A 13,925-nucleotide genomic window follows, 5' to 3' on the forward strand; every position below is an offset into this window, starting at 1 on the left:
TTAAATTTTAATTTAAAACAACAAACGTTTTCACAATAAAATATGATTATTTAAAAAAAAATTTAACTGAAGGACTGCATTTTCAATCGAAATTATTTTCATTTAGATATCAATATTCTCAATCTTGCACGCATTTCATTTAAAATAGCCAGTACACCTGTTATTTACAAAACCAGTGGAATATGAGCAAGAAGATTCGACTGCAAATAAAGCATGGCGAAATTGCTATTTCGATTGTTCCAAGTTTGTGTCATACGTCGATAACAGCTTTCTTGACGCAATTTCTGATGGCGAACAAACTGAGATTTTTCACAGGGATCACAGTACAAAAAGAAGCTCAAAAAACGGAAAATGGGATAATTTTTTTGAGGAAAAAGTACCGGAAAAAAATATTATTTGCCAGTAGTGATCAGTTTTCGAAAAAAATCGCCTCTTCAGAATTTTTTTTTATGAATTGAAATTTTTATTTTTTAAGTTCTCATAAACTCAACTGTTAAAAACAAAAGAAAATTCAACTGTTTAAAACTCAATGTTAAGTATTCTTTCATTATTAAGTTTCATTAATTTTTAATTTTTTTCGATTTTCAATTTTCAGTTTTCAATCGAATTTTCAGTTTGCTTAAATTTACAAACAATAGAATTTTCAACTCTGAAATTAATTATTTTCTTCAATTTTCAACAATTGCATTTTTTACATAACAATTAAATTCTCATTAATTATTTAAATTTAATTTCTCGTAATTTTTAAGAGTTGAAAATTTAAATTTAATTTCTCATAATTTTCAAAAGTTGAAAATTAAATTTTTAGCAATTAATTTTCAGTTTTCTTCCATTTTTATACAATAGAAGTTCCCACTGTTGAAAATTGAATTATTAATTTTCTTCGATTTTTAACACTTGAAAATTAAATTTTCAACAGTTAAGTCAATTTTAACTAGTCGAATATTCAATTTTCAACTGTTGAATAATCAATTTTCGCCAGTTGAATATTTTATTTTCAACTGCTTAATTTGCAACAGTTGAAAATTTAATTTTCAACAATCGAATGATCATTTTTCACAAATTTCCAACAATTGAATATTCAATTTTCAACAATTAAATTCTCATTAATTATTTAAATTTAATTTCTCATCATTTTCAAGAGTTGAAAATTAAGATTTTAGCAATTCATTTTCAATTTTTCAACAATAGAAGTTCCAACTGTTGAAAATTCAATTATTAATTTTCTTCGATTTTTAACAGTTGAAAATTAAATTTTCAACAGTTTTTAAGTCAATTTTGAATAGTTGAATATTTAATTTTCAACAGTTGAATATTCAAATTTCACCAGTTGAATATTTAATTTGCAATAGTTGAAAATTTAATTTTCAACAATCGAATTTTCCGTTTTCTTAAATTTTCAACAATAAGATTTTCAACTCTAAAATTAATTATTTTCTTCAAATTTTAACAATTGCATTTGTTACATAACAATTAAATTATCATTTTTCTCAAATTTTCAACAATTAAATTCTCAATAATTATTTACATTTAATTTCTCATCATTTTCAAGAGTTGAAAATTAAATTTTTAGCAATTAATTTTCAGTTTTCTTCAATTTTTCAACAATAGAAGTTCCCAGTGTTGAAAATTCAATTATTAATTTTCGATTTTTAACAGTTAAAAATTAAATTTTCAACAGTTGTTAAGTCAATTTTAAATAGTTGAATATTCAATTTTTAACAGTTGAATAATCAAATTTCACGAGTTGAATATTTAATTTTCAACTGCTTAATTTTCAACAGTTAAAAATTTAGTTTTCAATTCATTTCTTCTATAATTCTTTCTAATTTCTAATTAATTTCTTCAATTTTCATCAGTTACCAATCCAATTTTCAATTATCTTCGATTTTCAATTAATTTCATTTTCTACTATTGATAATTTAATAATCATTTTTCTCCAATTAAATTCTGATCTATTGAAAAACAAATGATCAATTTTCTTTAATTTTCAAGAATTGAAGATTCAATTTTTAACAATTGAATTTTCAGTTTTCTTCCATTTTTCAACAATATAAGTTCCCAGTGTAGAAAATTCAATTATTAATTTTCTTGAGTTTTCAACGTCGGACAATTAAACTTTCAACAATTAATAATTAAATTTTCAACAGTTAATATAATTCAATCTTCAACAGTTGAATATTCAGTTTTCAACAGCTTTTCAACAATTAAAAATTTAACTTTCAAGAATTGAATTTTCAGTTTTCTTTTATTTTCAACTATAGAATTTTCGACTCTGAAATTTCATTAATTTCTTCAATTTTCAGCAGTTAAAAATTCAATTTTCAATTATCTTCAATATTCAAAGGTTGCATTTTCCACTTTTTATAAATTCAATGATCATTTTTCTTAAATTTTCAACAGTTAAAAATGCAATTCTTAGCAGTTAATAATTAAATTTTCAATTCTCTTCAATTTGAAACAATTAAATTTTCTACTTTTAATAATTTAATTATCATTCTTTTCCAATTTCAACAATTGAATATTCAATTTTCAAGAATTAAATTGTCAGTTTGAAAATTCAATTATTAATTTTTAAAATTTTGAACACCTGAAAATAAAAAATTTAACAATTGTATTTTCAGTTTTCTTTCATTTTCAACAATAAAATTTCCCACCGTTGAAAATTCAATTACAAATTTTCTTCAATTTTCAGCAATTAATGATTCAATTTAAAATACTGTTCAATTTTCAACAAATGAATTTTCAACTTTAATTTTTTTTTTTCAATTTTAAACAATATAATTTGCAACTCTAAAATTCAATTATTTCCTTCAATTTTCAGCAGTTAATAATTCAATTTTCAACAATCTTCAATATTCAATAGTTGCATTTTCTACTGTTGATAATTAAATTATCATTTTTCTCCAATTTTCAATAATTGAATTCTTATTTGTTGAAAATGCAGTTATCATTTTTATTTAATTTTCAAAAGTTGAAAATTACATTTTTAACAATTGAATTTTCAGTTTTCTTTTTAATAATTGAAATGCCCAAGGTTAAAATTACAATTAATAATTTTTTCAATTGTTTACTGTATTTTCAGCAGGTGAAAAATCAATTTTAAAGAATAAAATCTTCAGCTCTGGAATTCAATTATTTTATCAATTTTCAGCAATTAATAATTCAATTTTCAACAATTTAATTTTCTAATGCTGATTTATCAATTATCAATTATCTTTTATTTTCAACTATTGAATTTTTTTAATGATGATAATTCAATTATCAATTTTCTTCAATTTTCAAAAGAAGTTGAATATTCATCCATTGAAAATGCAATTATCAATTTTTTCTAATTTTAAACAGTTGCAGATTTAATTTTTAATTTTCAAAAATTGAATTTTCAGTTTTCTTCAATTTTAAACAATTGAATTTTCAACTGTATAAAATTGTAGAAAATTGAGATATAAATTTGCACTTGTTAAAAATTCACCTATTGAAAATTAAAGAAAATTTGAAATTGAATCCAATAAACATTTCAATCCATCCAAAAAAGTTACCGATTAAATTTTTTTGTTCTAAAACGGGTTGCACCATTGCCAAATAAATAGTCATCCAATTAATTCTAAATAGTAGTAGTTTAGTTTGAAATCGGTCAAGTAAACAAATTTAAAACTTTTTTCTTTGTAAAATTTAAAAATAAAATTTGAGACGCAAGAGTTCCGAACTTCAAACCTGTAGTTTTGATTTCTTTTTGCCTAATTTTTACTAAATGAAAAGGAGAATTTTCAAAAGACAAAAAGGGGAAACTGAGACAAATAGGGGAAAACCTGTGATCCCTGTAGTTAACACTTGATGGATAATAAACCTATAGCAGATCATCATTAATTTAAAATACTAATTTATTTTAAATCATTAATTTAATTTGCAGGGTTGCCGTTTTAATCGAACCAAAAATTATAAACATTTTTTCATAAGTACTTTTAAGCCAGAAACATTAAAAATTGAAAAATTAAATTTTGTTTTAACCTAACAGTCCTTAAATTAGAAGTTGTTGTACATTTTTTCAAATTGAAAATTATTATTGAAATTTTTTCAAAACTTCTAAATCTCTTTTAAAATCAATTGCATTTTTCCTACAATTAAAAAAAAAAAACTGAAAATTTTAAAAAGGTCCATAAAATTTGGATTTATTAATAACAAATGAACCCTTCTTTGTAGAAAAATTAGAGTAATTTTAAGAGATATTTAGAATTTTTAAAATGATTTTTTAAACTTTTAAAATTGAAGTTTAAAAGTTTTTTAATTAAAAAATTTGTGTAGTAACATTAAAAATGGAAATTTTTTTATCTGAAAACTTCCTACATCAGAAATGCAATTATTTTAATTTCAAATAGTTTAAATATCGTTGAAAAGCTCCAAAAGCTTGAGAAATCTGGAAGTTGTTTAAAATTTGTTCAAATTTTAAATTATTTTTGAAATTTTTTTCAGAACTTCTAAATATCTCCCAAAATTAATTCAATTTTTCCTACAATTTTTAGAAAATACTGGAAATTTTAGAAAAATGCCTTAAAATTTTCATGTAGAAATTCTGAAAAGATTTGAAGTCAATTTAAAACTTGAAATGATACCCTAATTTAAAACAAAATGGAGATTTTCGCTGATTTAAAAAAAAAAAATTTTGAAGCTTTTTAAGAATTGTAAAAGGCTTCAGAAGAATAAAAACATTTTCTTTAGATTCCTACGAAAGTTGAAAACGATTTCTCATTTTGAAAAATTATTTCAACAGAATATTTATAAAGATTTTAAAGGAATTTTTAAATTGTCAAAAAATAACCTGGGAAATTTTAAGGATTTTTAAAAAATTTGTAGTATTTTCTAAAAATTATAGGAAATATTTAGTAAATTGAACCATTAAAATTTTAACGTTAAAAGTTTAAAAGCTCTTTGAAATTCTAACGATTCAAAGGGAAAAATATCAAAAAATTGAAAATTATCACACAATTCAGTTTCAAATTGTTTACTTTTTATTAAATAATTATTCTTTTTCCTAATTAATTTTTTTTTTTAATTAAATGGGTTAAAATTGAATATTTTAGACTGAACCAATATTTTTAATTTAATGAAAACATATTACGAATAAAGATATTATTATGAAGCTATTTTTAAGCTCAAAATTGTTTATAAAATTTCAATCGCACGTTTATATTTTTTTCATGATTATGGTTTTCGAATTGAAACAGTTACAATTTGGAAATTCTTAAAATTTGAACGTTTTGAGAATCATTTTGTCAAATCAAATTATTGTTTAGTTTTTTATACTTTAAGTTCAGATTTATTTAAAAATATCCCATTTCTTTCTTTCTAATTAAATTTGAACTTCAAACGCTCTTAATTTTTATTGTTTGAGTCTTCAAGACTGCATTTTAAAATTCTTTATATTAAAAATATACACTAAAAATAAAAATCTGAAATGGAAGATTTTTTAAGTAAAATATTTTCGAATAACGCATTATAAATTATCATAATTAAAAAAAATACCAATTTAGCTAATTATTTAAAAAGAAAACTGTTGAAATCGGACTTGGACAGATTTTTCTGCTGAAAATTTTCACGATTTCCTGGTCCACCGGCACCCTGAATATAATTAATATTTAAGAAACTACACTTATTAATAAATGAAAATTTATTATTTTTCGTATATTTGTGCTTTTAATTAATAATTATTGACTTTAGGTTCATTATCCACTGTAGTGTCCCACCTATAAAAAATAGATAAATTTATATAATTTTAAAAATCGATTGAAGGAATCGGTGAGAGGTTGAAAGAATTTTGACACGCCAAGGCTTTGTTGTAAAAAAAAAATGTTAAAAAAAATACAAAATAAAACAGTCAGTAAGCAAAATAAATAATTTTCAAAGAGAACCTTATAAAATTGAAATTCCTAAGGATATGTCACATATCGATAAGGTTCCGTCCATTTTAAGAATCTAAAAAAGCCTTGAAGTGTTTTTCTGCTCCCAATCATACATCTCCTTAAAAAGAATCCTGCGGTAGTTTCAGAAACGTAAAACATAATTAATTAAAACATTTTTGATCTGTGTTAGCCAATACATATTCTAATCGGCCAATATATACTTTAAACGCTTTTTTCCAACTTTAATTTTTAGTATTTTTTTATCATTCGGCCTGTTAAAAAATTCTTGAATCAAAAAGATGCATTTTATATCAAAAAAGGCGATTTAAAAAAAATATACATAAATTTTCAACAGGAAATATCAATTTCAAGCATGTAGTTGAATTTTTATCTAAAAAAAAAAAATTATCAACAAAAAATAGAATAGTTAAATTTTCAGTTCAAACAATTAATGTTAAAAAATGATTTTTTAACAAGATAGTTAAATTATCAAGCAATGTGATAAATTTTCAACTAGAATGATGAATTTTCAATTGTAATAGATGAATTTTAAATCAAACAGATTAACTTTCAGCTAAAATTATGAAGATTTAACTGAAATTGTTGAATTTTCAACCAAAAAGATATATTTTCTACCAAAAAATACAAATTTTCATCTACGAAAATTCAATGAAAAATTGAATGGATAAATTAAAAAAAAATTAATTTTTAAGCGAAAAAAACTAATTTTCATGATAAAATTTCAATTCTCAACTGAATTAGTTACATTTTCAGTTAAAAAAATTAATTTCCAACTAAAAATTAACTAGTTTTCCACAAAATGATTAGTTAAGTCGAGTAAAATAAAGCTACATTTAGAAAATTAAAAAATCCTGTTATTTTATTTTATATTACAATTTAAAGAAAATTTGGAACGCTATAAAAAAATTCCCTGAATTTAAAATGAACAAAAACTTTAATTTAAAAATGAATAATGAGCGAAGTTAATAAAGTTCTGTAAGATATAAAAAAAACATATGTTACGTTTGTTTATAAAGAAAAAATGGTGAATAAAAAATCGTAAAAAGTGTTGTTTTTTTTCCTATATCGAATATTCTTCTGCATAAAAAAATATCAAGTCTTTTTTATAAAGACAAAATAATGAAATAATTCTTAAGATGTTTTTTTTGTTATCGAATACTTTTCTTACTGTTCTGTGTATTGAAACACACGCTACGTTTTTTATGAAGACCAAATGTTGAAAAAAAACCGTGAAATATATTTTTTTATGTCAAATATTTTTCTATACAGAAAAAACACATGTTACGTTTTTTTTATAAAGACAAAATTATGAGAGAAACATATGTTTTTCTAAATCAATGTTTTTCGATATAGAAAAAACACATAATAGGTTTCTCTTTTTTTTTGTAAAGACAAAATGATAAGAAACAAAAACCGTAACATGTGTTTTTCTTATATCGAATATTTTTATGTGTAGAGAAACCACATGTTACGTTTTTTATACACAATATAGTGAAAAATCCGTAATATGTATTTCTTCTATATCGAATAATAATATTTGCAGAAAAAACATTTGTCACATTTTTCTTATGAAGACAAAATGGTCAGAAAAAAAACCGTAAATGTGTTTTTCTATTTCGAATATTTTTCTACACAGTACAAAACACATGTTATGTTTTCTTCATAAAGACAAAATGGTAAAAAAATCTGTAATATGTGTTTTTTCTTTATGGAATACTTTTTCGTGTAAAAAACACATGCTACGTTTTTTATGATGGCAAAACGTTGAGAAAAAAACGTGGAATATATTTTTTTACGCCAAATATTTTTCCATACAGAAAAAAATAAACGTTACGTTTTTTTAAACAAAATAGTGAGAAAAAACCAGTAAAATTTATTTTTTTATGCCGAATATTTTTCTATATATCTACCTAGAAAAAACACAGGTTACGTTTTTTTATAAAGGCAAAATTTTGAAGAAAAACCCCGTAAGATGTGTTTTTTGTTCATCGCATATTTTTCTATACAGAAAAAACACATGTTACGTTTTCTTCATGAAGACAAAATTGTTTAAAAAATCCATAACATGTGTTTTTTTCTACTATAACGAATATTTTTCCGTGCAGAAAAAACACATGTTACGTTTTTTAATGAAGACAAAATATTGAGAGAGAGAAACCGTCATGTGTGTTTTTTTCTATATCGAATATTTTTCTATAAAGAAAAAACACATGATACGTTTTTTATGAGGACAGAATGGTAAGATAAACCCATGAAACGAGTGTTTTTTATGCCAAATATTTTTTATACAGAAAAAACATATGTTTAGTTTTTGTATAGAGACAAAATAATGAGAAAAAATTCGTAACATTGGGGTTTTCTGTATCGAATTCTTTTGTATAGAGAAAAAACACATGTTACGTTTTTTATGAGGACAAAATGATCAAATAAACCCATGAAATGAGTGTTATTTATGCCAAATATTTTTCTGCATAGAAAAAACATATGTTACGTTTTTACATTAAGACAAAATTGTTTTAAAAATCCGTAACATGTGTTTTTTCTGCTATAACTATTTTTCTGTCCAAAAAAACACGTTTTACGTTTTCTTCATAAAAAGAAAATTGTTTAAAAAATCCGTAAAATGTATTTTTTTATGACAAACATTTTTCTATATACAAATAAAAAAGACACGTTGCGTGTTTCTTTATGAAGACAAAATATTGAGAAAAAAACCGTCATGTGTGTTTTTTCTATATCGAATATTTTTCAATAAAGAAAATACACATGATACGTTTTTTTATGAAGACAAAATATTAAGAAAAAAAAACCGTCACGTGTATTTTTTCTATATTTAAGATTTTTCTGTACAGAAAAAAAACATATGTTACGTTTTTTTATAAATACCAAACATGTGTTTTTCTGTATCGAATATTTTTCTATGCAGAAAAGATTACGTGTTACGTTTACTTCATGAAGACAAAATAATAGACGAAAATCCAAAACATATTCTATAAAAAAACATTTAACGTTTTTTTATAGACAAAATAGTGAGAAAGCCCCCGTAACATGTGTTTTTTCCTACATCGCACATTTTTCTCTACAGAAAAAACACATGTTACGTTTTTTTAAAAACCGAACTTCGGGAAAAAACCGTAACATAAAAGACAAAATTGTTTAAAAATTCCGTAACATGTGTTTTTTCTACTATAACAAATATTTTTCTGTGCAAAAAAACATGTTACGTTTTCTTCATAAAAACAAAATTGTTTAAAAAATCCGTAAAATGTATTTTTCCATGTCAAACATTTTTCTATATTTAAAAAAAAACATACGTTGCGTGTTTCTTTATGAAGACAAAATATTGAGAGAGAAAACCGTCATGTGTGTTTTTTCTATAAAGAAAAAACACATGATACGTTTTTTTATGAGGACAAAATGATAAATTAAACCCATGAAATGAGTGATATTTATGCCAAATATTTTTCTGTATAGAAAAAACATATGTTACGTTTTTACATTAAGGCAAAATGGTAAAAAAAAATCAATAACGTGTGTTATTTTTCAATATCGAATATTTTTCTGTGTAGAAAATACCCATGTTACGTTTTTTTTTATGAAGACAAAACATAAAGAAAAAAAAACCGTCACTGTTTTTTTTTTCTATATTTAAAATTTTTCTGTACAGAAAAAAACGTTTTTTTATAGACAAAATAGTGAGATATTTTTCTATACAGAAAAAACGTTCGTTTTTTTTATATCTTACCCAAGTTTTTCAACTTTGCTCATTACAAGAGTTCATAAAGGAACGAATGATGAGCATTGTACGTTTCATAGTTCAGACAGGACCTTTAAATTTAAATTTTCAAACTTTAATAATTTTAACATATTTTATCAACATTTTACAAAATCATAGAGTGAACTTTTTTATAATTGCGGAATTATCTAGAACTGCGTGAAAAACTTTTACTTACCATTATTGTTATTCAAAATAATACTGATTTATTTCATAAAATATGCATTGACTAATAGAGATAGTATTGTCTCAAGTGGCAATTAATTATGTTGCAAGACGATTCGCCTACTATCACATCCTCCTTAAATCTAAACTCGTGTGATTTATGTGTAGCTCAGCTACAGCAAATAAAATTAGGTTATAGAATTTAGAATTTAGAGCAGCGAGAGGAGAGAGAGGGAGGGGATTTACCTTTTCTCGGGTGTAAACTATTTTTTCTTCCAGCAACAATATTTCTTTGGAACGAAAGATCGCTATTTTCAAAGCGATGATCGCAAAGGTGAGATTAGGATTCAGTCTATTCAAGACTCACTTATTTATTAGGCAGGCATATGTACAATTGACTTCAGTATCATCTGCTGTCACTGCGCTAATAACGACGGAAAATTGTTTACTTCCGCTTGTTCTAATACAGGACCCGCCAATCCCGTATAAGAAATGCGCAGTCTCATTCTCAGCGAGGCCTGGAAAAAGAAACAAATAAATGAATTCACATTTATTCGGTCGGCGATTTGAAATTCTCGGTCCTTTCCCGCTTTTTTCGCGGTCAAAGTTTTTCAATTTTCCCGCTTCTTATCTAAAAATAACATATTCATATCTGCCGCAAAACTTAAACATTTTTTTTTTAAATACGTGACGTTCATTCCAAACATCCTTTAAAAGAACAGAGCAAAATATTGCAAAAAAAAATTTTTTTTCAAACAAATATCTAAATTTTGCAATAAAAAATATCAATTTTCAACAAAAAATGTATCGGTTAAAAATGTCAAGGTATTTTCAAGAATATGGTTCAATTTCCAATCTCAGTGGTGAATTTCAAACCAAAAAGATGAATTTTACTAAAACACTGAATCTTCAACTGAAATAGTTGAATTTTCAAGAAAATAAATAATTTATTTTTACAACAACAAAAAAATCGATTGCTGACCAAAACTTAAATAATTAAATTTCAAGTTAAATTTTTAACAAAAACTATGGAATATTCAATTGAAATAAATTTCCAACTAAAAAAAAAAAATTCAAATAAAATTGTAAATCTTCAACTGAAATACTTGAATTTTAAACCAGAAAAATTAATTTTCAACAAAAAAAGATAATTTACCATCCAAAAAATTGAATAATTACATTTTTAGTCAAAAAAGAAGTGTTCAACCAAAGAGGTGAATTTTTAAATAACATTATGGGCTATTTAACTGAAATAATAGTTCAAATTCTCAGTTCAAATAAATGATAACTTTTAACCAAAATAGAAACAAAATTTTCAACAAAATAGTTAAATTTTCGGCGAAAACAAATCCATTTTCATCCAAAGAACAAAAAGTTTTTAATAAGATTAGTCACATTTTAAACAAAGAAATTAATTTTTAATTAAAATGATGGATCTTCAACCAAAAAGCATTTGTTTTTAACAAAAGAGTTTAACTTTCAGGCAAGTGATTTTATTTCATCTGAATAATGAATTTTCGACCAAAACTATGGAATATTTAATTGGAATAAATATAATTATCTGTTGAAAAAATTACTTTCAACAAATAAACTAACTTTTAATAACCAAAACTTACTTTAAAAAAAAATAGTTACAGAAAAATGAATTTTTAACTAAAATAAAAGAAGAATTTTGCAACAAAAAATTGAATCATTAAATTTTCAGTTAAAAAATGAGTGTTCAACTAAAGAGATAAATTTTTAACTAACATTATGGACTATTGAACTGGAATAATAGTTCACATTCTTGTTTCAAATAAATAATCATTTTTAAACAAATTAGAAACCAATTTTCAACAAAATAGTTAAATTTTCGACAAAAAATTCCATTTTCATTCAAAGAAAAAAGAAGTTTTCAATAAAATATTTAACTGAAATACTTGAATTTCTAACGGAAAACAAAGAATTTTTAAACAAGAAGATTAACTTCCAAAGAAAAATATAATTTTCATCCAAATAATTGAACTTCGAACAAGAAAAGGTCAATTTTCAAACAAAAAAAGTAGTATTTTCATTTTTAGTTTAAAAAAAATTATATTCAACAAAAAAAAAATCACAATTTTTCAATAAAATAGTTAGATTTTCGGTAGAAAAATTGATGTTCATTCAAAGAAAAAACCATTATTCAATCAAACAGCTCATTTTTCAACCAAAAAAGTAAATTTTAAATTAAAATGATGAATGTAAAAGCAATGAAGCTAACTTTCAAAAAAAAAATCATTTCTACCTAAAAGGTGTTTTTTTTTAAAACAAAATATGTGCATTTTCAACGAAATAAATGAATTTTCAATTAAACAAACCAAATTTACATCTGAATTGTTAAATTTTTGAACTAGAAAAGGTCAATTTTCCATTCAAAATGAAATTTTTAAATTTTCAGTTGAAAAATTTAACATCCAACCAAAGTTATAATTTTTAACTAAGAACTTAAAGATTAATTTCTTACAAAAAATGCGAATTTTTTTACAAATTAAATAAATTTTAAAACGCACAATTTAATTTCTAAATAAAAAAATATAAATTATCAACCAAATAGTTGAATTTTTATTCAAAGAAGGCGCATTTTCTACCAAAAATAAAATGCATACATTTTCTGTTAAAAATCTAAATATTTAGAAAACAAAAGAAATTTATTGTTAGCAAAATAATTAAATTTTCTACTAATAATTTTATTTCCCACCTTGAATCTTAATTTTCAACCAAAATGATAAATATTTAACTGGAATACTTGAACTTTTGACTGAAAAGAAGAATTTTTGAACAAGATTACGTTGCAAAAAGAAAGATAATTTTCTGCCAAAAAAATAAGATCAATTTTTAACAAAATATGTGAATTTTCAAGGAAATAGTTAAATTTTAAAGTAAAAAAGACAAATTATCATAAAAATGGTTGAATTTTGAATCAAATAAAATCAATTTGCAACCAAAATGGACAGTTAAATTTTCATTTGAAGGAATTAGTTTTCAACGAAACTGATGAATTTTTTACTAAAATAATGAATCTTCAACTGAAATAGTTGAATTTTTAACTAAACAAATTATTCATTTTTACAAAAAAGATAAATTGTTGACCAAAACTTAAATAATTATATTTCAAGTTAAAAACATTAATTTTCAACTAAAACTATGGAATATTCAATTGAAATAAATATAATTTTCTGTTTAAAAAATTACTTTCCACAGAAAAACTAACTTTTGACAAAACAAAACACAAAACATAAAAAAAAAATAATTACATTCTTTATTCTTTAAATAAAATAGTTGAATTTTAAACCAGAAAAAATGTCATTTTCATCAAAGAAAAAAAAAGTTTGCAATAAGATGGCTCATATTTCAACCAAAGAAATTAATTTTAACTTCAACTTTCAACCAAATAATTAAAATAATAAATATTCAAATTGTTAAATTTCGAACAAGAAAAGGTCAATTTTCAAACAAAAATGGACATTTAAATTTTCAGTTGAAAAATTAATCAACTGGAATAGTATTTTCATTTTTAGTTTAAAAAAAAATTTTTTTTTTCAATTAAAAAAAAATTACTAATAAACAGCTCGATTTTCTACCAAAAAAGTTTCTAAAATTGAACCTAAAAGTTTTTGAATTCAAAAATTTTGTACTCAAATGTTCAATAAAAATAAAATTGTATAAAATGGACGTACAATCAATGAACTCTACAATTTTCAAAATTATATTATTTTAAGCAATTTTAATCTAGAAACATCAGAAATTTAAAAAATAAATTTTTTCAAAAACTGAACACTTCTTAAATTATTTCCATCTTAAATAGCTTAAACACCCTTGACAAGTTTCAAAATTTTATTTGAAAATCTTAAGAAATCTGAACATTGTTTTACATCTTTGAAATTTCAAATTATTTTTGAAATTTTTTCTAAACTTCAAAATATCTGTTAAAATAAGTCGAATTTTTCCTACGATTTTTAGAATTTTTTGCTTGATAATTCAACTATTTTTTGAAACTTAGTCGTTTTCTTTAACTCAAAATGTAACTAAGCAATTTTTTGTTGAAA

The 13,925-nt window shown here is 22.8% G+C and overlaps 1 protein-coding gene across 8 annotated transcripts in view; it reads right to left on the minus strand.

The window, feature by feature from the left end:
- Window positions 1-10,213: 10,213 nt before the first annotated feature.
- LOC117178903 (AP-1 complex subunit gamma-1) overlaps window positions 10,214-13,925 on the minus strand; it is a 93,038-nt gene continuing 89,326 nt past the window's right edge. For 6 of the 8 annotated variants that reach the window (XM_033370438.1, XM_033370436.1, XM_033370437.1 and 3 more), the window contains one exon: window positions 10,275-10,376. In XM_033370438.1, the coding sequence (XP_033226329.1) occupies window positions 10,275-10,376 (102 nt within the window). Of the gene's footprint in view, window positions 10,377-13,925 lie in introns of all 8 variants that reach the window. The other 2 variants (XM_033370435.1, XM_033370442.1) reach the window with 1 other exon arrangement.

This window comes from Belonocnema kinseyi, chromosome 8 (assembly GCF_010883055.1).
Source record: "Belonocnema kinseyi isolate 2016_QV_RU_SX_M_011 chromosome 8, B_treatae_v1, whole genome shotgun sequence".
Lineage (NCBI taxonomy): Eukaryota > Metazoa > Arthropoda > Insecta > Hymenoptera > Cynipidae > Belonocnema > Belonocnema kinseyi.